Consider the following 25609-nt stretch of genomic DNA (forward strand, 5'->3'; position numbering starts at 1 on the left):
ATTTTATTATAATTTTACAATCACTCATTGAGCTTTAGCTATTTTTTTTAATGTTTTCTGTGAGATGTAAAATGTGCTATATAAATAAAACAAATTGTATTGGTAAAGTAGGTTGACACGTGCAACATTCATTGTTCATGTGCAGCGACAAATCAGCACTACAGCCGGGAAAAGGGTCACACATAATGCCTGCGCCTGTGGCAACTTCCTTCTGTATAATACGTTTGATGTATTATTGTTATTATTATTAAGATTTATGGAGTGTCTTGCCCAATGTCATCAAGCTGGCAAGAGCAGGATGAAGACCAACCTGACCCAGCACTTATCAGAGCTGCTTTTGTCACACTAAACACGATTGTACCAGTGTTTGGTCTTCTCCCACGTCTTGTCTGGTTCACTGACTGTGGAGGACGTTGTGGCGGTTTCATCCTGCGTCTAATCCTCACACATCACTGAAGTGTTGTGCTGTGGGCTATTCTGTCTGCAACACCACAGTCTCTTACTGTCATTTCACAGCACGTTTTTCCACACTGTTTACATGGCCAAAAGGGAAGAACTAAATCCAGCTCGCGCACTAATCTCCTTTTTCAAATATTATGTTTGGGTTTATGGTTAATGTCACGGCACTGTTGGCGCATGAGGGTTGTATTCTATTGTAAACAGAAGATAAATGGTTTGTTAGAGAATGTTGAACGGCATCTCACAGTAAACATTTTAAACGTGTCCAGAAGCATTTACATTTGAGAGACGACTGGGAAATGAGCTGCTAAAAACTGCAGGGTTTGCAGATTTTGTGTATAATAAGACCCTGAGAGACACTAAGAGGTTTGGTTTTATTTAAAGCCCCACTGCGGAGCATTTCAGGCAATAAATGTACCAACATAAAACGTTACATTGTATATGGAGCAATATTGACAAAATGATCTTGATGTTTTGGAGGGGCTATGCCATTAGCACATATCCGTTGATATTATAATTATGCAGAAATGTGTTAGGTTACAAAACTAAAAGTATAAAAACCTTGCTGTATACCTTTTATACACTTCATGTTACCTTTTCAACTTTTTTTAGATAATTTATTCAATATTCTAGTTTTCATTATAACCATTTTTATATTATCATTGTGACCATCCCAAATATCAGTTCCATGAAATTGCACTTGTTTAACAGTTAATTGTGTACCTTCCAGGCCCGGGTTGCTGAACATGGGGGAGAATGCCACTCAGCCCTGGCTCGCCGACACCTGGCCCAACTCCTGCTCCAACCACAACGACTGCAGCATCAACTGTTGTACAGCGGGAAACGGCAACAGCGACAGTAACCTGGCAACCTACAGCCGCCCAGGTGAGCCCCTCGCTCTCTGCAGTGGTCCTCTAGTGGTCCTGGTGTGGTTTTGAGTGTGGTCCTGCTGTGGTCCTGACATGCTCCTGGATTGGTCCTGGTGTGGTCCTGGAGTGGTCCTGACATGTCCTGGTGTGGTTTTGAGTGTGCTCCTGGATTGGACTTGCTGTGGTCCTGGTGGGGTTCATGTACTTTTTTTTATTGTATTCAGTACACATATGTGCCACAAACCCACACCTACTCTTATTTTAAGTGCAACATTTCAGCACAGCCTTGCTTTTGAGTCCAGTTGAAGTAAAAATCACCTTTCAAATATATATATATATATACCCATGAATTATATTATAATTCAGGCATCAAGAGCTTTATGTAAACACCTATTTTACACACCCAGTTTAACTCTCGCCTGAGTTTATTCCGTTAATTTTGGTGGCAGACGGAAGGGATTTATTTCTCTGAACGTAAACAGCGACAGCAAACACAACCCCCAAACGCCTCAGCGGCAGAGAGGAGCTGGAGGAGCTGCACGAGGAGGAGGAGGAGGAGAGGCTGTGATATGTGGGTTAGCTCCCTGGAGACCCTCCCCTCTCTCCTCTGTGCTGCTGCTCTGTTCCTGCCTCAGACCTGCTGCAGAAGATCAGGAGAACAGACACTGGTGCGGCGCTTCTTCTGAGGCAGAGCGCCGCAGTCAGGCACCCGGGCGCACTTGTTTAGCTCATTTACATAATGGAAGAAACTAATGTCATGGTTGTAGTCACGCTATTGTACTGAGCTTATACATGGAAAATGGGAGAACAAAAAAGAAATACATTTGTAAATATGTTGGTTTGTCAAAAAGGAAGGACTTAGTAGAATTGGTTTATGTAGATTGGAAATGTAACTAAATTGATAATATACTTAGTTATTTTTCATATTTGGAATTTAAATATTCCAAATATGATATTGAAAATATTTGTGCTTTTTGTATTATTTTTTAATTTTAATTAATTAATTCTTCATCCGCGTTGGTTATATTGCCATATTAATAATTATTCTCCCTGGGGACCACAAAAACACATAGACAATTACGTTTTAAAAGTCCAACTTTCCTGGTTAAAAGGACAGTTTCCATGTAACGTAAAGTAAGCTCTGTTACAAATATAGGCTATTGTTAAAGCAAATAAGTCTATTCCGCACTCTCTGCATCTAATTATAGAGCGAAGCAGGAAAGGCGGCTTCAAATTTTCCCCCTAACCCAGTTATGCCACACAACCACCACTTTACAATGGTCACAGTCAGGTTGTGGTTAAGATTAAGGTTAGGTTTAGAAACGGTTCATTTGGTTAAGGTCAGGGCTTTGGGTGGGACAGGTTAGCTAATTGTGTTTGGATAAAAATGATGCGGAAGTGCGCTGTTAGCATGCTAGTTGTTAGCTCTACCGTAGCGACAAAACTCACTTTAGTTTCTGAAAGTTTTGAAAAGTGATTATAAACTTAGCGCTGTGAATAATTAGAATGCGATCAGTGAGGTATTCGTGTGGAAGAGCTTAAAATGAACTATGGTTTTTCACAATGAAAATAAGCAGCTACAGCACCTTTAGAAGTTACTGCTTGTCTCCATGGAGATATACAAGTTAAATGCCATAACATAGAATATCTGATAATGTGATTCATATTAGTCAACCATTTATTACCTCCCCTGAAAGAATGAAAACCCCATAAAATACCATTATATGATATGTTTTATTTCAAATCTGACCTCGGAAAGTTGGACTTTCCTCAGGTTTCGATGAGCCACAGTGGGACTGCCATTTCCAGGGCAGCCATAACTCCTGTCCAGCTGTTCCCTCTAATATACAGTGGACTTGGGGCCACTCCATTGCCACAAATCTCTTTCCCCACATCAATAATTCATCCACAAGACTCTGCAACCATCAAATCTGATTCTTTGTGCTGAAAAGCTGCGTGGATTTGGTGTGAGGGATTTAAAGAAGCCATAATTTAACAAAAATTAGCACTATTTCACTTTTCTGGTGGAGCTTTTATCATCTCCTTGCCTCGATGGCTATGCTATGGCTTTGGCTGACCAAGTTACAGGTCAGCAGAATTCTTTGAAAGTGTAGGTATGAAGTACAAGCATAAACCTCCTCAGACTTGCTCACTTCTTGTCTCTCAGAGCACAGATCATCTCCTGACTCATCTCTAAACGCCCCGACACTCAAAGCTCAGTTTATTGACCGGACCACTTATTTTACATCAAGTTGTCTTCGTCAGTCCCAAGAACTATGTCCCTATAATTCATTGGCCAAACCAGTCTGTTTGATGTGGAACATTTAAATATTTAATAATTAAATGGGATTAGGACAGCAAGGTTGTTGTTTTTCCTTAGTTCAGGGGTGGGCAAACTACGGCCCGCGGGCTGGATCCGGCCCGCAGGGCCTTTCAATCCGGCCCGCCAAGCTTGTTCAAGTAATATTAAAAAATATATATTACTTTTGCCCTCAGGCATCTGTCTGCACGTGTATCCTTAATACCTATGATGTGAAATAAATTAAATAATGGATTAAATAGCCTATATTTGACAGAAAAGTGATATTTTATTTGATATTTAATTTTTTAGATTTTTTTTTTTCACACCAATGATGGCGGGCCGGCCCTCCGCTACTTGCCTGAATTTGAATATGGCCCTCGGAGGAAAATAATTGCCCACCCCTGCCTTAGTTCCTAGTCATGTTTTTATTCAGCCTTATAAACCATGCGCCAAAAACTGTGACGCACAAAAAACTCTATTTAACAGTGTCACATGAACACAGAGCTACTGCGGATGAAAAACAAAAGTTTGTCTAAGTCTGAATATGGATTAAACATGTTTCCCAACAAAGGCAAAACCCGCCCCGGAGCCGGAGCTAAGAAAGTCCTCAAAATGTGGACTATTCTGTGCAATCGCTAATCAAATGGGGACTGGAACTGAAAAAGTATTTGGAACTGAAAAAGGTTTCTTCAGTAGGAAAACAGTTTTGTACATGCACACGTTTTATAAGTAAGATCTGTAGAGAATGTATGTTGTTTATGGTCAATATAGAAATATAAAAAACAATTCCAAGAACTATTTAATGCCATACTGAGTTACATGGTCCTTTAAGATAGCTTAGAAAAGTGCTTTCTCTCAGCAAGTGAGGCCAAGGACTCTTTGAGCTTTGGATAAGTCTTTGCTGATGAGAATAGGTTTGAACCATATTGAAAAAGAAAGAAAGAAAAGAAACAACTATACAAGAGCACAAAAGTGACGGTAACTTCCTGGTTTCAATCCGTTACGTAATAAACAGCAACAAAGCACGATGGACAACCAAATCTAATTACACACATGTGCCTGAAACAACTTCAGTTATGTTTCGGACAAGGAAACAATATCTTGCATACTGATTTAGCATAATATGTCTTCTTTAACAGGGGAAGGTATGGTTCTTGCATGCTTTCCGTGTGCCAAATCCTAACCGTGGCGCATTACGAGGATCACTGACTAGGTGACAGAGCAAAGCAATAGGAGTTAATGTCCCTTTATGTGAGCCATAGGGCAGCTTTCAAACGCGGCTCTTTGAAGTGTCGCGCTGAAATCCGCCCGCGTAGACTCGAGCCTCCGCGTTCGGGCACCAACGGTCGTACTTGGTATTTACCGCTTTGCCGGCGCTCGTAACGGCAGCGGGATTTGAATATTTTATGAGCTGGGGAAAATTGGATATGTCAGATGAGATGTGCTGCCTTTGATTTCAACACGTCTCGCTGTCCCACTCGATGAGCAGGGACCGGCCCACAGCATGCGAAGGGGGGGGGGGCGGTGACAGCCAGCGTTGAGTTATGGCTGAAGCCCAGGGAGAAGGCCAGAACGGCCACGGCAGTAAAGAGATTTATGTTTGGCGAAATGATCGATTGTAAAATTGTGCGTGTTGAAATGTGCAGTTAAGTTCTTTGGACCAGTGGAATTACAAAACATATTTCATTAATGCCACCTTTTGAAATGATGCCACCTCGTGTTGAACAGTTTTTTTCTGCTAGGAAAGGTTCAGTCTTCTTCTGCCAAATGGTGCCTTCAGTGGATAATAAAACTAATTTAACTGTAATATACACATTCAAATGATCTTGTATTTTTGAAAAATAGCCAAATTTGTGCGTATATTTTTCCTCTTGGCTGCCATATTCCCCATTAGAATATTCCCAAACGTAACATAACAAGCAGAAGCCTTGCCAGTGTACGTGTACGTGGTGTATGAATGAGAGTGTTTGTGAGAGTGAATGTGGGACAACGGATGCAAATTAGCCCATGGCTACAATCCAGCGTGTTTACAGCATGTGTGTCATGTATGTTCATTAACATACAGCAAATAAACAAATAATATGAATATACTGACTAAAGATAGCTAGACCCACTACAGTCCTAAGTCCTAAACACTCATTGAAAAATCATAGTTCATATATGTATGCGATACCATTTTGACATTATATAAAACAAGTACATATATTATTTATAATTTGGCATGCGAAGCATCTTTAAATTTGTATATTAGAGTAAGTTAATATGAAGGATGAATTTATTTTATTTTAAATTTATGGTTAAAGATGATTATTTTTAAACATTTAAGGCTTTATTTTCACAGTTACATTTCCAGGTAAGAGTTGATGGTCTATAGATTAAAATTATTATTCCTGTTTGATGTGCTTGACAAAAAAGGTCTTCAAAAGGTGTACTTTTTGTCAGCCCCAAGTCTGGAAAGAAAAAGGCCATCAACATAAGCCAAACAAAGATGCAAATACTCCCTAAATGTACAGCGATTCCTGGTGGTGATAGTGGACATCCTTGACCAACTCTCCTCCATGTCCCCCAGCCGACTGCATCGCCAACTACAACAACCAGCTGGACAACAAACAGGCCAACCTTATGGTCCCAGAGTCCGGGGTCTACAGCGACGTGGATCTGTCCAATAAGATCAACGAGATGAAGACCTTCAACAGCCCCAACCTCAAAGACGGACGATTCATGGGTCCTGGAGGCCAACCCACGCCTTACGCCACCACGCAGCTCATCCAGTCCGCCATACTGGGCAACAACGTCAACCCGGACCGAGTTGGAACCGGGGGCAGCGGGGTTGGGGGAGGGGGAAGTCTGGGGGGTGGTGGGGACCTCAACGAAAAGCACTGTTGGAAGCCCGGGCATCACCAGAACATCATGGAACAGAACAAGCTGAACAAGGGTGAGTGTGGTGGAAACATCTGCAGCAGACGCTACGAAACCTTCTCCAAGTCTTCATCTTCCATCAGCTTTTTCCACTTCCTGGCTTTTTCAGAGACATCTATTCCTGTTTTTTTTTCCTTTTCTTCCATAATGCTCCTGTTTGACATTTCACTCCTGCCTCTCAAAGCGCATTTCTCTCATCTCTCTGTATTTGTCTGATGTCCGAATCTAAAAACTGGGCAGGTCTGAAAAGCTTTCCGAGCTGTTTTGTGATCACGGCCGAAACGTTTATCTTTGGTAGCACATTTTGTATGAAATGACAAAGATAACAATAGGGTCAAACAAAGCTATCACAAAATATTCATATATATGTTGATAGTTTTGAGCGCTGCATGAGCATGAACTGCATGTTGCGTTTGCTATTAAAAAATACAGTACATGTTCCATAGTGTGATTGATTTGGATCAAATTCCTAAAAGGGTAAAAAGACCAAAAAAATCACGTCTAGTTATAACTAAAAAAAAATAAAAAAACAACAACAAACATCTGATTATTGATATTTCAAGCTGAAATTCTGGGAAAATATTTGGGGATTTTTGTAAATTTCTTGTCTTTGTTCATTGCTCAGACCGCTACAGAGGAGGAGACAGCCCGATGCCAGCCACCATCCCGTATAACCAGCCCCATGACAGCCACACTGGGGGGTCCTACAACAGCTCGGACCGGGGCAGCAGCAGCACCTCAGGTAAAACATGGGACATTGCAGTAGAGGGGGGATTAGATACTATATTAAAAAGTTTAGAAATACTAAGTATAATCTTAGTTTGCAGAACATTCTCAAATGCACAGAATTTGTCAACTATAAAGCAACGTTAGTTGTGAATGCATTCATTAAGTTATCAGAGGAACATTTCAGGAGTTTATCTCTCAGGCGTTCTTCAAATGTTGATTTGTATATGAAACGGGTAAATGGGTTTCCTCAAGGAACCGCAGTCTCCCTTGTCAACTTCAAATCCTGTCTCAAGACTACACCCTTATTATCATGGGCATGAGTCTCATCACTTGTCTCACTGAAAATGAAGAATGACATTTTGGGTTTTTACTCTTATCAACTGTAGGCGAGTCATTGACACTTAAAAGCAGGGAAAAGTTGCCTCAAACCTTTCAAGAGCATGCACTTTGTGTCTGATCCTAAAACGTAGCACCTGAACAGTAGAAAATGAGGCTAACGTTTAGTCTGCAAGTAGGCTAATAAAGTTTATTAGCTTTGCCGTATGATGAATGTGGTGATGTGTAAACTAGCTCCTGAAACAAAGTGCTGGTTCCTCCTAATGGCACTAATCTATTTATGGTGTCTAACAGGGGCTTTGGGGGATGTTATAGAAGAATAATCCTTTCTTTTTAGTCACACATCAGCGGCCCACTGCTCTCTACAGCGGGCCCAATCAGAGGCTGGTTCAAAATGTAATGGCTAAATTTTCATAAGAGCAAACAAATAAAAAGTGTATGGCTATGAAGTACAAATCAACATATATTTCCAGATATATGTTTTTTGTGAGCTTGGATAATATAAAGTGTGAATGATAGACTTTTTTTCTTATTTCTTCTTATGATTATTGTTAGTATGTTGTTGTTGCCGCTGTATGTAAATGATATACAGGTGTAGCCGCACATTTAAATCTTGAAGGTGCGCAAAATTAATATATTTTTCATTCACTGCTTTTCTTATCCAATAATAACGTCTGTAGTTTATTTAATTGCTAGATCTTAGAAAATTAGCACCTGCGTCCCTCTATCTTTCTTTATAATGTTAATTCACAATTCTCTTTCACTCTTTCTCCATGTTTTTTTTTTCCCTTGTTGTGAACCATATCATCTCTCCTACCCCCACTGTAATTTAAAAAAACAATTTTCCTCAAAAGCAATAAATCAGGGTAAGAAGTTAATAAGGCGTGCTTTAAAATGGTAATGTGATTAATTTCCATGTCGCCTTATCTTAAATTGCGGTTCAAAAGGAGATGCCAGGAGAAATTCAAACACAAATGGTAAACAGCCTCTGGTCAAAGCTGTGACATGCTTTGATTTTATCGTCTGCTTGTTCAATGCAATGAATTAAACTATTTACATTTTTTTATCATTACTTGTGTTCAAACATTTGATCCCTGTAGTTTTATTTTAACTATTTTATGTCTTTGCTTATTGGGACAAATATTGTGTTTGTGTATGGCTTTGTTTTTTGAGTTTTAACATTTTAAACAAATACATTTACACAAATAACTGCACTTTTATTAGCCTTAATGACGCATGAACAAAGACTTAATTCATACTAAACAATTAGTTAATTGAGAATTATTCAGCCTTAGTAACTAATTCATACTCTAACCCCAATTCTAACCCCCAATTCTTAAGCTTAACCCCCTCTACTAAGTCATTCTTAATACTATTTGTTCATAAAGATTAAGACTGTTTAAGACTTGAAATAAGCATTAAACAACTGTAATTATGGGCAGGACAATCCACATTTGTGAACATAATTGTTTATTTTGTTTTTTCAAATGACCCGTCACAAAGCTAGCTAACACACATTATAATATTCTGAATTCAAGTTATTGTCACTTTTGTCTGTTTCTCTTTATGCATACATTTGTTTTGCCTATTCCGTGTTGCATGGCTATCCTTCATTTACGGCAGTATAATCGGAGCAGTAATTTTGCGGCGCACTAATGTCTGCTGGTGGACAAGTACAAATGGCGGCGCTCTGCAGACGACATTATAGGCTGCTACACTAATGCCACATATCAATTCTGCACCGTGCTGGAACTTTCAAGTTATTAAAAACCAAAAGCCGTTAGCACTCTCCGCACCTCACAGCTCATTGCTCCGGAATCCTGATAGTTTGGTTTAATTGGAGCCGTTTGTGCTATTTCCTCGGAAAACCTTTTGGGCACAGGGGGAAAATTGCTGCTTGATAGTTTTTCTACATCAATTAACAAGCGAGTGGTTTGAATGCACTGGGCTCAACGAGAGGACCGCCTAAGCCTTTTATAAAAATATTTCACTAGGTAATATGTTATCTGGAGTTTTCTTTACAAAGTGAGTTTGTTCTTGCTCTTAGCTGCCATTTGGGCCTATAATATACACATACATTTTGCCTGTAACAGGGAGCTGCAACCCATGGATAGGATTTTTGTAATACAGCCTACTTTGGCACATAGAAATGCATTAATTACATTTCTACTAAAATCATTATTTGGGTTGTATGAGTACAAGCGCCTGTTATTGAGCTGATAACCTATATTGGTATCTGTGCATTCCTATGTGTTATTCATTTAAGAACCATCTCAAACTAGAATTAGCAACAATGTGTATTTATCAACCCGCCTCAAACAACGCACCTTTTTTGACCATTATATTAGAAACCTTTGTCTACAAACACACATTTCTGTATTGGACAACAAAGAACAACAAACATGTTTCGTCCCTCAGCTTCATTAAAACAAACCTATGCCCTAAGGTTTCCCTGGTTGTTTATACATACTGTATACTTTCGTGTCTTGTGTATTGTACATTGTACAGGATATAAATTGTTTGACTGATGGGTTTGTCTCTTGTTTTGGAGCAGGTAGCCAGGGCCAGAAGAAGGGCATGCGGACGCCCAAACTACCCAAACAAAGCACAATGAACTGGGCTGACCTGCTGCCCCCGCCCCCTGCTAACCCACCCCCTGGCCGGACCACGGACGACTACTCCATGGTCATGCAAGACGGGTACGGGCTATTTCAAGTAAAAACATTGACCCAGAAATAAGGAATTTAGCATTGATACAGACCAATAATCATCTTTAAGGACATCTAGAATGGTCCTGATGGCTTTAGTCTGGTCTTGATTGGTATGAGACATATATAGTATTAGCAAGTCCTTGTGCCTCTGACTGGCAGTCAAAACAATTGGGTTATTCAGCGTAAAAATGTTTTTACTTGTTTTCCAATAAGTTCACCGATGTGTCTCAAACATACAAAGATCGAAAGATCAATGTTAAAAGTATAGTTAATAGTTAATATCTTGTGTTTTGTCAGCTGTGACCCGGACATGCAGTGCCCCATGCCCCCCTCGCACATGTACCTACAGCCGGACGAGCTGGAGGAGGAGGAGGAGGAGATGGAGAGGGGCCCCACACCACCCATCAGAGGGGCCGCGTCCTCCCCAGCAGCAGTGTCCTACAGCCACCAGTCCACGGCCACCCTGACCCCCTCGCCGCAGGAGGAGATGCAGCCCATGCTCCATGACCCACACGACAGCCACGAGCGCAGGTATCAGAGGGAGGGGCTTCTCAGTTACTGAACCTAGTTTTGGTCTCATTTTTGCGACTAGGAGCTGACTGGTTCACTTTGGAGCAGATTGGGACATTCCGAAAGTTTCTCCACTGACTGACGAAAATTGTACCGGTCTGTTTAAGCAATCCAACGCGGACCCTGAGAAATGCTAGCTCCCAAAACACTTTTGAGCAAGAGAACGCCGGTGAAAACAAGACGGCAAAAAGCAGACTTTTCATCTTTTGATGAAGTTATCATCACTGGAAATGCAGCGTCTTATCTATTAAACCAACAGACTTGGCAAAACATTCAGCTTTTTCCTGTTTATCGATGCACAGAGTGAAAATATGGGTGTTAAACTGCTCAAGTGGTTTTAAGAGGCAAGATCATCTTTTATTCTTCCAATAAAAAAAAAAATTTACATCTACGACCGGATGTGAAGAGCCTTTCAAATGCCAAATAGAGCCACATACAAAGAACTTCATAAAACTCAACTTGAACTTAATGAACTCCTCAACCAAAACAATACATGCTCTTCAGATATTGATTTATTGTTATTTTTTAGTTGGGCAGTCTAACTATCCATCTCCTGTTTGTCTCCATGGATATGGTATTGTTTTACATTGAATGTCCCATAGTATGGAATCTCTATGGAGACAAGCAGGCGATACACCAAGCCAAGTTACAGGTCAGTTCTGTGTTCTTGGGTTTTTTTTTTAGCCGTAAAAGCTTTGCACTCAGACTGGTCCTGCATCATGTGACTAAACATTAGAGCCAAGGCAGTGAGGACTTGGCGACTGGCCTCCCAACGATGGACGACGCAGACAAGCAGAAACATGGAATGCAAAAAACGCTCTCCTTCTTAACATTCACCTGTAGTCGGCCGTTAACTGCAGCGCCTGTCAGACATCAGATTGATTGCTTCTCACACAGAACCATTTCAGTGCGGCTGTAGACTTTTAATTCTCCCCGACTTGACTTCACGTAATACATATCAACGAAATACAAGTTCATAGAGGGCCACCTTGTCGAAAATGGGTTTTATGAAACCACATTACTTTCTCGACTGTTGAAATATTGCAACTTGACAAAAGTATCAACACCACACAATCACAGTGTCATAAAATCTGTCAATATGGCATTATCTATCACGTATTTATTCAGTTACACTGCCATACTGTGGAACATGCAGGACAAAGCACTAACATAAGGAGCAATGGGAAGGAAAGTCGAGAATAGTCCTGATTCACTGAGTAGTGCACCTTTAATGTTTAAATAGTAAGACTGTATTTCACTTTGCAGACGTCACGGAATGAGCCCGCCGCCCCCTCCACGGCCCCTGTCCCCCTCCCACACGTACAGCTACATAACCAGCCCACTCGCCCTGGACACGGACGGGCTGGACGAGACGGAGGAGGACATCCTGGAGGGAGATGAGGAGGGTGACGACACGGACGCCGAGGTGGCCAACATGCACTACCACCACCATCACCCCCACACGCACACGCACCCCCAGCCCCCCCACATGCACCCGCACCCCCGCCGGCTGCTGCTCAGGGGCATGGAGCAGACGCCCGCCTCCAGCATGGGCGACCTGGAGAGCTCTGTGACCGGCTCCATGATCAACGGGTGGGGGTCGGCGTCCGAGGAGGATAATGTGTCATCGGGCAGATCCAGCGCGGTCAGCTCATCCGACGGGTCATTCTTCACAGACACAGATTTCGCCCAGGCAGTGGCGGCGGCCGCAGAGTACCAGGGACTCCGGGTGGGACCCAAGTACCACGGCACGCAGGGGCAGGAGTGTGGGACCAACTCAGGTGGGTGTGTCTCTACTTTCTTATTTAAGGGGTCAGAGGCATTTATGGACCTTTATGGACCATTCGAATTCAGGCATTCTGTTCATACATATGGTATAGGATATGTGAACAGTTTTATGTATATATCGTCAATATATTAAGACACTACACCTAAAACACTAACACTTAAAAATTAGCTTCAAATGTTTATCACAAAAATCAATATCTGAAGAACTATATACTGTTATTACTGTGTCACAGTAGACAAAAAACTAATGCCTTTTAGAGTTAGATTACCATATTAATATTAGAAAACATTGATGTGTTCAAATGAATCACATATTACTGCTTGTTCTTGCAGCACGAAAATACCAAATAATAGGGTCAGGTGGGCGCCCAGCCAGCCCTGTGTCCACCGACAGTAACATGAGCATGGCAGCTGTCCAGAGGAGGCCCCCCAAGAAGCAGAAGCAGCACCCAGGAGGGCAGCGGCGCGACCCTTACAATGAAGGTACGTCCTTATACCAGGATTTTCTCTGATTTTAATCGTGAAGCTTCTTGGCGTCTGTCGCTCTCCATCTAACGAAATGGGATCGATTATTGGGGTGTTAATGTTCTGGCTTTAGCAAAATGGCGGGAAACAGCTTTTGTCATTCACACTGGAGGGCAATACTGTGTTTTAATCACGTATGTCAGAACAGTTTTTGTGGGTGAAGTTCTGGCAATTTTGTTACATTACACACTTATGACAACGTCTAAAGCTACGGTCTGACTGTGGTGTCAACCGTCTCTAGTTGGATGCCTATTTGAGGGAAGGCGCTGGAGACCTGCCTTTGACTTCCAACGTATCTATACAATGTATCAGAAGTTGCGTTTCAATACATACCTTTTTCTTTAATTTAGTAAGTAATTACACCAGATACAGCCACAGCTGTAGAAAAGGTTCCCGTGTTCTATGCATCATCATTTATACTCTTCTGAGCTCCTGCCCTAAAGGGAGGAATTCTAACTGAAACCTGCCCTAAACCAACGTCGTCTGACAGTTTTACTCTTACAGCTTGAGTCGTTCAGGCCTATTAAGGTCTGGTTTGGCTCCTAAGCTGCAATTTCATGTCATAAAAGTGGTGATATTTAGCCTTTTTAACAGGTCTGTTTCCCAATAACAGGCCCAGTAATGACTGTTTTATAGCCGTTATTACTGTTAAGGCGCTGTAACGGATATTCACTGTTTTGAATTGTGAAAAACAGAACTAGTTTATGTACCTGTTTTTGCATGTAATAAAATAAAACCTGCTTTGCCCCAGTACATGTATATACTGTAAAAGCATCTACGGTTTCCAGGTGAAAATTAGGTTCAGATGACCACATAAACATAAAGCGCTTTATTCTCCGTAGCATGTTTGTTAGCTTTACCCAGGAACGGCAAAACTCGCTCTGAGCTCAGAGACAAGTGAAAAGTGCCCGTGAACCGTGAGTGGGAATCCATTAGGTAAGTGAGTGATACATGTGGAGCTGTGAAGAGTTTAAAATGAATTAGTTCTATTTTCACGTTTCAAACATAATTTTCACGTTTACCGCACCTAAAAATATACACATCTTATCGGTGCTTGTTCAAGGTATAACTAGTTTCTTACTTAATTAACATTTTTTGTGGGACTGCAGTTGCTTTTTTGTGCTGTTTTTCAAAGGCTTGGTAACTTATCACTTTTTGGCAACCCTCACCATTTCTATCAAACTGAAAATGGACTTTTGGTTGGGAGTCGAAACGTCCTGATTCCAAAAACAGTGCCAGATGACTACCTTTGGAGCTGTTTCTACTATGTACCACTCCTGGGCGAATGAGGGAGTACATCAACTACCTCTGAGTAACAACACTGGTTACTACTCTACTTGCTTCACCCTCTTGCCACCTCAGCTCATGCATTGCTTGGCACTGTAGCTCTTTGGCCCTCCTCCAGAAACCGTTTTATATCACCATATCCCCATAAAGACCCTGCGTGCTAGCTGTCCACACAGGGCAGATGGGCACTTTGTATCAGTGGCTCTCCCATTCCCGCCTAATGGAAGTAGAAAGCCTGGTTTATTACAGTCTAGTTCTCCAATAACTGCCTGTATCATCAGCCAGAGTTTTAATCACCTCCTTTCGTGGTGATAGGCGCGCAGACATGGCTTCTATCCTAATCTTCTCCAGCACTGAGCAGACTACGGCGGCTGGTGGCAGAGCTCCAGAGGGGGGCTCATCTCTCGGGAGCCGTGCCCAGTTTTGGTGTGCTGTCGCCGGGGTGGCTGTAATGAAACGTACCCAGGTGTTCTGGCTTACAACTCGGTGCAAAGTTCAGGACTAAGCATGAACCGAACAAGCGCTAAATACCAGAAGAAGCTCTGATATTGCTAACTGGTGTCGCTAACTGGTGCTATAAGATAAGATAACATAAGCCTTTATTTGTCCACACAATGGGGGAATTTCGGTGTTGCAACGCAAGTAGGTACAGAAGTACAAGAACAGATAACTAATAGAAGCTTTAAAAAAAAAATAGAAATAGAAAAGCTCTTATAAACAAAACTCTTATAGACAAAAACCTCTCATATTCTTAATAAGGAAGAGGAAGAAAAAAAATAAAATAAAACTAAACAATAATAATAACAGTGGAAAAAGTAAACACTCTTATTTACAGCAGTTATATGCACATGAATATGACATTATTGCATATGAGTATTGAACATGAATATGAATATGACAGTATTGCACATGATTAAGTCAGTATTGCACATGGGTATGACAGTATTTACGTGTTCAGGGCTAACAGTGTTTATTGTAGAGTCTGACAGCAGCAGGAAGGAAAGACTATATTTTGGAGATCGTAAGAAATGTTCTATTAGGGCCTTGAACGGACTGCTTTGCTTTTTTAAGATGGAATGGGACATCTGCAGTATGGAAGATGACACTTTAGCATTTGCTGGCTGGTGGCAAATTGCATGCATTATACATATACTTACATATGTATACAATGTTGAAAATAACTTTTATATGGAGAATCTACAGGTTTTTTGGTTAGATTGTTCTCTCAGCATTTACTGTGACCTTTCACCTAGAAACAACAACATTGTCTAATCTGCACCTAAATATGTTTTATGGGACAATGTAACTTCAGAGGCCGTTTTTGACATACGCCTGATTTATTAAAGGTTTAACTCCAAATAATGTAAATAATGACAAAATTCAAATATCTAGAAATGTTTTTTTTATCTTCATCAATTAAGCCAAAAATGTAACACTCACTAATTTGGCCCACAATGGAAGTTTGGCTCACGGGCACCACCTTGGGCACCACTGGTCTAGGCCAATTTTCAGTAAGATCTCAAAACTCAAATACTAAATAGATAATTCCCTCTGTAAATGTTTTTGGAACATTTTGAAACATTTCTCAGACTTATATTCCCCCGAACGTGTGCAATTGTTTGTGATTTACAGTACACATACAATCCCTATATGTAAGGAAACAATTGGAGGAGTTTCAAATTGATATCTCTCATGCTCTTCAGTCAGGATCTTGGTCAGAAGTTGAGATGTTTTCTTCATGACCTGCAAAGTCTCGCCTTAAATAGAAATAACAGTCACAGGGCCGTAGCATTTGAAGTAGACTAACAACTGACACATGTTTATGATACATTTATACAATAGAAATATATTACCTTAACTTCATTTTACCATCCCATCTTTAGAGTGAAAAACAATTGTGGCTCTTGAAAGCCCACAGCTCATTATTCAAAATATGATTTGAACAGTCTCATCTCCTGAGCCTCCTCTCCTCTTCTCCTTTCTTCACTCTTTCATCTCTGTTTGATACATGTCTCCATCCCCTCTCTCCCGGAGCGTGGCCTTGGTTGTCTCATTAAGTTCCAGAGCCAGGGTATACTCTCTACTTTGGCAAGCCTGCGGACACTGCCTGGGCCTGGGCATAAATCCTCTCAGCTCTGGGGCCATATCTCACGCGCTGTAACATTGATCGGAGCAGGCCGAGCAGCACTCCGGAGGGAAGCTGGGGATATTAAAAACAGTGCAGCCACCTCCGCACTGGATGGCATCGACTGGTTCTCTGTATTCAGCTGGAGTGGAGGCAGATTTCATCAGGGAGATGGCAAGAAAGAAAGAATATCTATTACTTAAAATGTATTCCGACAAAAAAATCAATCATGATGTGAGGAGATTCAATTGCCTTTGATTATTATGTAATTCTGTAGAATATTTACCAGAGTATTCCATGAGTGACATTAGTTTAGAACAGCTGCGCTCACAACCTGATATAAACTTTCTGTCACATTCATTTTAATGAGGCAGCAAAATAAAACCATGAATCCTTGATGTTTGTATTCTGTGCCGAGACAAAATTGCCATATTTATGTATTTATGAGTATTAGGTCTCAGGGCTGGCACGTATTGGAGAAAATGTACTGGAGCTAATGTAGGGAACTGTACTAGCCGTTAAACACTTTCTACTTGCAGATGGAAGCAAAAGTGTTTCTTACAGGGTCATGTACAACACTATGCACCACTTAATTAGGAAGATGACAGCTAAAGTGAACATGCACAATGGCTGCTTGCTTCATTTCTGAACTGTGTCATGGGTTGGATCATAGTGTGATCATGGTACTGCGGAGGTCCTTCAGGGGGAGACTGGGGAGCTCAGGATGTGATGCGTGCTGCTGGGGCCTCATGTGGCTACAGGCTGTAGGACATGACACATGTCCACGGGCAAAGGGAGTCGTGCAGGTTACAGGCAGAGGACAGACCTAAGAAAGCAGGGGACAGCAATGGTCAAGAATGTACAAGGATCAAATCAAATCAAATCAAATCAATTTATTTTTGTAAGGCCCAAAATCACAACAACAGTTGCCTCTGAGGGCCACAGGGAGAAATGAATCAACAATGTCTGTGGTGGCGATGAAGTCAAACAATGTCTGTGGTGGCGATGAAGTCAGACAATGTCTGTGGTGGCGATGAAGTCAGACAATGTCTGTGGTGGCGAGGGACGATGTCCCAGGGTCCTCTGTCCTTAGACTCTCCTTCTCGGCCAGGAAAAAACTACAAAAAAAAACCTCTTTGGGAAAAAAGCGTAGAAACCTGGAGGAGTTCCAGTGAAGGAGAGATCCGACTCTCACAGACGGACAGACGGACACAAGGAGACTGGAGCTGGACCCACTCTTCAGGCAGAAGAGGGACCGTCTGAGTCGAGCTGGACCCACTCTTCAGGCAGAAGAGGGACCGTCTGAGTCGAGCTGGACCCACTCTTCAGGCAGAAGAGGGACCGTCGGAGGCGAGCTGGACCCACTCTTCAGGCAGATGAGGGACCGTCGGAGGCGAGCTGGACCCACTCTTCAGGCAGAAGAGGGACCGTCGGAGGCGAGCTGGACCCACTGTTCCATTGTAGAAAAAGATGAGAATTGGATTTCTAAATAGTCCAGATGACTACAACTGAAACTTTTTCTACAATAAAAGTGTACAATTCTGCTAAATAGTTAGTTTGTATCTGACATCTAAAAAAACAACAGGAACACTGCAGCTATGATCACATTTATCACTAATAAAAATTGTTGAGCCGACGACCTTTCTCTCCTCAAATAACATGTTTTGAGTCTGTGTGTTGAGGAAATTAATTGCCGTGGGGTGAGCTGAGGTGTCCTTTATCTCCCCCTGCTCAGATGTGCACGTTGGAGCAACAACAGAGAAACTACTTTTCCATTTAACTTTTTATGGCAATTCCCAGTTTGTCCTCAGTGCATCAGATTTGTCTTTTTGAAAAGCCTAATGAGTAATAAAGAAAACAGACGAACAATTAGGTTTAATATATGGATGTTTACACAATCATGCAACACATTGTTATATCTCAGAGCAATATATTTTGATATTACTTTACAAAGTTTGTAAAGTTAAAATTTGTGGAATTTACTTTGGATTTTAAAATCTAAATATTGGTATCTGCAAATATTAGTTATTGGCAATAGCAGCAAGACAAATATTGGATCTGTATTGCCTGAAAAAATAATAATGTAATGTAATATAATGTATAATACATTCCTATACATTCCTATATGATATATTCAATATTTAAACAATCCGTTGTGTTTCTGTGTCCAGATCTGCCGCCTCCACCCGTCCCACCTCCGGCCGCACTCAAATCCCCCACACATCCCTCCCGGGCGGCCATGGAGGGGCGGGGGGTGGTGTCCCCAAAGTCCGGCGAGAAGCGAGGCGGTGCGGGCAGCTACCGGCCCAGAGATGGGTCCGACCAGAGGAGCGGCTCTGCGGAGAAGAGGCAGGAGAGCCAAGACAAAGCAGTGAGCCACGGAGGCAAAGGAAACAAGGCCCGGCAACACACAGGTACACACACACAAGGACACTACAAGTTCACAACAAGGACACTACAAGGACACAACAAGGACCCACCACGGACACTACAAGGACACACCAAAAACATACCAAGAACATACCAAGGACACTACAAGGACACTACAAGTACACTACAAGAACACTATAATGACACAACAAGGACACTACAAGGACACAAAAAGAACACGACAAGGACACACCAAGAACACAACAGGGACACGACAAGGACACACCACGGACACTACAAGGACACACCAAGAACATACCAAGGACACTACAAGGACAATCCAAGGACACACCAAGGACACAACAAGGACACAACAATGACACACCAAGCAAACTTGGTGTCACCTTGGCACACCAAGGACACACCAAGGACACACCAAGGACACTACAAGGACACTACAAGGACACAACAAGGACAGTGTTCTCCCTCAAAGCTGCTTTGATTGAGAGTAGACCAAGCCTTATAGACTAAGTATATTTGCATAGACAGACAAGTCAAGTCTAAACTTAGGACTAGAAGGATTGGGGCCTTTGAAAATATTTAGAGAGTTGCAAACAAAAACACACATCACCCATCATCCTTCACCTTCCCTAGCCTATTCTCACACATAGCACCTGTGTCCTCCTTCCACATTTTCATTCTGGGACTATTTTCAGCATTAACTATAACGCTCTTAACTTGTACAAAATGAGCTCCAGGTACATAGTCTAATCTGTATTCTAATCGGACTCTCTCGGCTCTCCCAGGCTCAGAGGACATCGTGCCCTACAGCCGACCACAGTTCCCCTCAGTGAACAGCCCACGAGACCCCAGCTCCTCCAGCTCCATGTCCTCCAGGGGGTCGGGAGGCCGCAGGAGAGGAGAGGGGGGCCCCGGGCGTAGGAACCCCCCCGCAGACATTAGCCTCAGCACCACGGGGGCCTTCACAGCAGGAGAGGAAGAACGGGAGGTGAGCCTGGGGGACTTTATATTAGGTATGAGACTTGATACGGTCAAGTCCAAGTTTGTCAGTGAAACCCAGAGCTTTAAAATATCTCTAATGTTCAATAATAGAATGTCTCCATGTAAATTTAATAGACTTTCTGTCAGGCCTTTTCGCTTTTATCACAACAATCGTGTTATTTGCCTGAATTGTGTTAATTGGCCATTTTAAGAAGGCCCAGACATATAATATCTCAATGCCTTTATAAATATCCTTAATACAGCATTCATATTTAACGCATGGCATCACATTTAATTTAACGCTGCTTTCCCAGAAAAAGGTTAATCAGCAGTACATCTAAATAGGCCTATATCACTGTAGAATGCATAGTTTTAATGTCTTCAACTCTAGCAGTTATAAAGATTAAATGTGGATTTAAATAGAGTAAAAATGTATAATTGTCCACCATCTGAAAGGCTCACATTTGTAAGTCGAATGGATTTGTTATAAAGACTAAGGCTAAGGGTATTTAGTTTCATGTTAAACATTCTAATCACAAAGTGTTGACTGGCAGAATGATAAAAGAACATAAAACATGCGTGACTCACCACTCCACCCGTGGAGAAGAAAACATCAGAAAAACATCATAGCAGCCTAGATTTAATCCTCCTCTACGTGTCCAGTGCGCCGAGAATCAACCCAATGTTTCACATAATTCCATCAGGTCCATAAAGTGTAGATTCTGCTCCAGGATATTATCCGTCTAGAAGCCTATTTTAACCATAAAAAGCAGAGATTGTTTTACATTTGTGGCTTGTGTGCTTTTATACCTATGCTGCTGGATCTGCAGTTTACTAGCCATGCACTTTTACACAATGAGCCACAGAGCTGCTCACACTTCTGGGACACATGATTCAACACATTTCAATTCTTGGTTTATAGTCCTACTACAAAAAACAATTAAGATACAATATGCAGGTGATAATAATTTACTGAAAGGAATATGTCTCTGTTCCATAAGTAAGAATCAGCTTCAGAGGAAATGACCAGGCTTCACCAGAGTTACGTGTAAACCATGGTCCAGAATTCCTATTATTCATTTGAATTTAAACAAATACAAGTAATATTGATTGCTAATTCAGTCCTCTGTCATGTGCCTGTTGGGTATCAAATGTCCCATACACTACTAAACTGCTCCTCTCTCTTTTCTTCCAGATGATTGAGAGCTGAAGACCTAAATGACCTTTCGAAGAATTGTTCTGATTTGTCCTCGTTTGGAGCGCCATTGTTCTCCACCCTTTGGAATCTGTCCATATTCGACTTTGGATTTGGACTTGAGTATCTTTCAGTACATGTGTTCCTTTATCAAAACCGACCAATGTTTTTTCTAACTTTCTACATCTGTTCAAAGACAATAGAATGTTGCGTGGAATCCTGAGTATCCCAGTATATTTATGTTCAATTCCAATGCAATACGGAGTCATCTCCTTGACATAACTCGGCTTGCCTTGACCTGGACTGTACTGAAAAGCTGCAAGCGTTTTTGGGTCTGTAAATATCAATGTAACGTCCAATTGTTTGACCTGCGATGGTACCTCGATTTGTCTTCCTGTTTGATTTTTCTTTTTTGCTAAAAACAATGAAATGAATTTAATTATTTTACCATTTCCATCCATGTTGTAAATTGCGATATGGTTTAGCTGCCCCGAGAAAGTGCCACTTTGGGAGAGTTTCTGTATTTTTTGTTTAATTTTTCGTAATGCACTGTTGCGTCGTGTTGTTGTTTGGTCTATGTTTGTTCTATGTTTTACTTTGGTTTTAAAAGCACAATCACTAAACTTTATTTTAAACCATTTTTTATCTATTAACCTTTTTGTCTTACTGGAGGAAAACAGGTATGACAAAAATGAGTGTAGTTAATCTTGAAACTGGCGGCGGAGTTAGGTTTACGAAGGATGTTTTTTGTTAATAATTATTATATTTTTTGAAAGGAAATTGCTCACATTCTGATTGGCCGCCTCTCCGGTTCGAGCGACGGGAATAGATTTGTATCTGCAATGTAAATAACTTTTGAAATTGGCCGTGAGTTAAGCGGTCTTTACAAGTCGGGATGGTAATGCACTTAAGTGGTTTCAAAATGGCGTTGTGGCGCTGGAAGTCGGAGAGGAGGCGAGCGGAATGGAAGAGCATCTTTTCATGAATTGAGAGGGCATTGGACTCTTGTGAGGGAGGGTGCTGTTGTTTATTCATAGGACATCTGCAAACATTTGTTTCTTATGGCGGAAAATAAAAATGAACTAAAAAAGATCAATAAAAAAGTTCAAACTATAAATGTTCTTGAGTGTTTCATTCGGTATAATGTTACGACTTGTGATTTAATGTCTAAACCTAAGGTAAGACATTACAGGTGAATAAAAAAAACGTGTTAAATTTTTATACAATTTGAAACTTATTCTATGTAGATTTTAGGATGTAGTATTTGAATCAAAACAATCCTACTGGAAATGTGGTGTAAAATGGTGTAAACATTCATATTAAATCAGGCTTGGCTTTAGAAATGAACAAATCCTTGTTAAGAACAAGATTGTGACGGTTGGTGTGTGTGTTTGTGCTATACACACACCACCACAGATAGATAGATATATATAGCAGATATGATATAGATAGCCTGTTGTGTTGCCTTCAAGCTCTCAATAAAGGACTAGTTTGTTCACAAATTCCGCATTATTGGTATTTTGATTGGCCTTTAAACTTGCTCTGTACCTTTGCTTTGGCATCTCATGGTTTAGAACTTAAAATAATGTTTATACTGAAAAATACTGACTGAGTCTTAGCACTCCAGCTACTGGCCGCAAAGGGAATTACCATGGGGAAATAAGCAAAAGCTAATTGTGACGGAGCACCGTAAAAGTCGTTACAAGTCGGCCTGGACCAAACAGAGATAAAGCGAAAATAAGATTTTTTTTTTCAAATGTGTGATTTTCGTTTTTTTGCAGAATGTGCTAGTTGAAGTTATGAAGGAGCCCCTGTGTGCTTCAGATAACGCTATTGGTTGTCTTGAACATATACATTAAGCTGTTAAAAATGGGTAGTTTTCGGGTCTTTTTCCAGCGCTCCTGGGGGGCGTCACCTTTTTCTAGCCAGCGCATTGTTGATATTTTTCTACCAATCAGCTACGAACCACATGGCTACTGATTCAGCAGCAGCTAGGACTAATGTGCTAATGCTAATGATGATGATTTGAGTCAGAAATACTCCCCTAGGCTGGGGATGATTTATGGACTAAAAACAGCACAAAAGGATTTCTACTTTTGTTTTCAAAAATATGGTACATTTTGAAAAATTAGTGTTTTTGTGAGGCTCAAAGGAGCAGAGAAGACAAGCTTGTGAATAGGATTAATGAAACAAGCGTGGATGAAGCGATTATGTACATTGGTAACACACATTAAATAAAAATAGCTGTCTGACCATGCAGCTGTTCAATTCCTATCCTTCATATCCTCCAGCTTCATACAACCCACATGCCGTAATCCCAATGTAAAATGTCCCCATCACTCATCTGCGTGGCATTTAGTAAAGTAATTTGGAGTCTGAGGAGAGTTTTGACTAAACACTGAAGAGATTGTTCTCGTTTTAACAGGATAGACTGTAGCCAATTAGCAATAAAGAGGCAGCAAAATGACTCCACTCGACCTGATCACGTTTGTTATCAGGCAATATGGAGAAAACTGCTGATGGTATGGAACACAATCTCAAAAAATCTGTGAAATGACACCCCCGAGTCATGAAAAGTTTGTTCCACTTGTTCATAGGCCGACAACAATCTGTGATGCAGGATGATTCAACAAAAAGGCTGATGGTTTGCTTTGTCCATGGGCAAGACTCTCCTGCATCAGACGACAGGGCGTTTGACACAATAAACAATCCATTTTCATTTAAACATGTATAAATGGTTCAATGTTGTGTGTCAGAGTTTTGGACCAGTTGTGTACTTCTCTCTGTTTATCATTGTACATTGTGGTAGACTCACCCAACGCTGTGATGCCGTCTTTGAGTATTTTGAGCTTCACTCACTGGATTACTTTTATCTACTTTTTGTGGTTGTGCGCTAACCTATCTGTGTCCTCATGCAGAGATCTGAAGGTTACTATTGCCCCTTTTCCATTAGTCCCTACTTGGCTCTACTCTACTCTACTCGGCTCTGAGCTCATGGCCCCGCTCAGACCTGACTGCATTTCAATCACAACTGGTGCTCAGTGGTGCTATGTAAAACTGGGCGTGGAAACAGTGCAAATGGCTTGTGCCTGCTTGACAGACAAACACTAACATTGTAACACTACAATATAGTAACTATAAAACATCAGCAAAACAAATCAGACGGGCTGGACGTAAACTCCGAGAGAAGAGAGGGACAAACAGGAAGTCGGTTCCCGCCGTAGTCATGGGTAACGTGAGGTCCCTTCAAAATAAAATGACGGGAGCGAGCCTCATGCGGTCCCAGAGGATTTACAGGGACAGCAGCGTCTTGATTTTCACAGAAACCTGGTTAACAGCAGAAATGCCTGACTCTATTGTAGGTTTGGACAATTTTCTCTGCTACCTGCTGCGGGCGGACAGAATGAGAGAATGCGGGAAGAAAAGAGGTGGAGGTCTGGCTGTATATGTGAACACGAGCTGGTCAAAACCCGAACACTGCACAGTGAGGGAGCAGCTATGTAACAGGGATATTGAACTATTGGCTATTGGCATGAGGCCATATTATCTGCCCCGGGAGTTCTCACATGTGATTTTGATCGCAGTCTATGTGGCCCCGTCTGCCAATACTGAATATGCTAGTGAAGCACTGCTCTCCTGCACTTGTAGGCTGCAAACACAGCACCCACAGGCTCTCTTCCTCGTTTCTGGTGACTTTAACCACGCTTCTCGTGTGTTTAAATGTGTTTAAATATACCAAAATCACTTTAATTATAATGTATAAAATGATCAAATACTGATTAATACCCCGTCCTTGACTTATGCATATGCATATGCAAATGCATATCTAATGGTGCACCCAAAATTCCTTATGATAAGGAGTGATTCATGTATAAAGCCATTTACCTATTACTTGTCTGGAATAAGCAGTTGTAAGTCGTTCATTGTCTCTGCATTGGTCACACTCATATTTTATATTGTTTCAGGGTCCATATAAGGTGCTTTGATATATGGTGGTGGTCAAATGTAGAGTAGAAACTTAAAAATGCTTAACACATCTGCTTCCCTGCACTCAGCTTTACCGTCAAGAAACCGTGAACATGTCTAAACGACCTTCGCTTGTAGATACTTCTTTACCACAGGAGCCCAAACAGCCAAAGATGCCATGTACAACAAACTGGACATTTTGTGCTTTGTGCCAAGAAGGATCAAGTGATGACCCAGACATACAAGTCCCATCCGGTCCACAAATAAACCAGTTGGTGCTGGCTTTGTATCACTTGCAAAATATTTACTCCTATGCAAAGAAGCAGAGTACTTTCCATTGCCTCTTAATCTGACGAGACTAGATGAAGGAAAGGGAATAGAGTAAGCCCTAGTTATTAATGAGGCAGTGTGGCACAAAAGATGTAGGGTGATGTTCAACCAAAGCATGCTAAATAG

The 25609-nt window shown here is 41.3% G+C and overlaps 1 protein-coding gene across 1 annotated transcript in view; it reads left to right on the forward strand.

Moving 5' to 3' along the window:
* robo1 (roundabout, axon guidance receptor, homolog 1 (Drosophila)) overlaps positions 1–22304 on the forward strand; it is a 429020-nt gene extending 406716 nt beyond the window's left edge. Inside the window, exons 22-31 of the mRNA XM_072460422.1 lie at positions 1190–1344; positions 6200–6565; positions 7175–7291; positions 10169–10313; positions 10623–10856; positions 12162–12676; positions 13017–13166; positions 18792–19034; positions 19797–19999; positions 21188–22304. Of these exons, the coding sequence (XP_072316523.1) occupies positions 1190–1344; positions 6200–6565; positions 7175–7291; positions 10169–10313; positions 10623–10856; positions 12162–12676; positions 13017–13166; positions 18792–19034; positions 19797–19999; positions 21188–21202 (2143 nt within the window). The 3' untranslated portion in view covers positions 21203–22304. The remainder of the gene's footprint in view (positions 1–1189; positions 1345–6199; positions 6566–7174; positions 7292–10168; positions 10314–10622; positions 10857–12161; positions 12677–13016; positions 13167–18791; positions 19035–19796; positions 20000–21187) is intronic.
* Positions 22305–25609: the final 3305 nt, after the last annotated feature.

Source organism: Eucyclogobius newberryi, unplaced genomic scaffold (assembly GCF_026437365.1).
Source record: "Eucyclogobius newberryi isolate DKJ021-1_F unplaced genomic scaffold, fEucNew1.0.hap1 SCAF_10, whole genome shotgun sequence".
NCBI classification, from domain to species: Eukaryota; Metazoa; Chordata; class Actinopteri; order Gobiiformes; family Gobiidae; genus Eucyclogobius; species Eucyclogobius newberryi.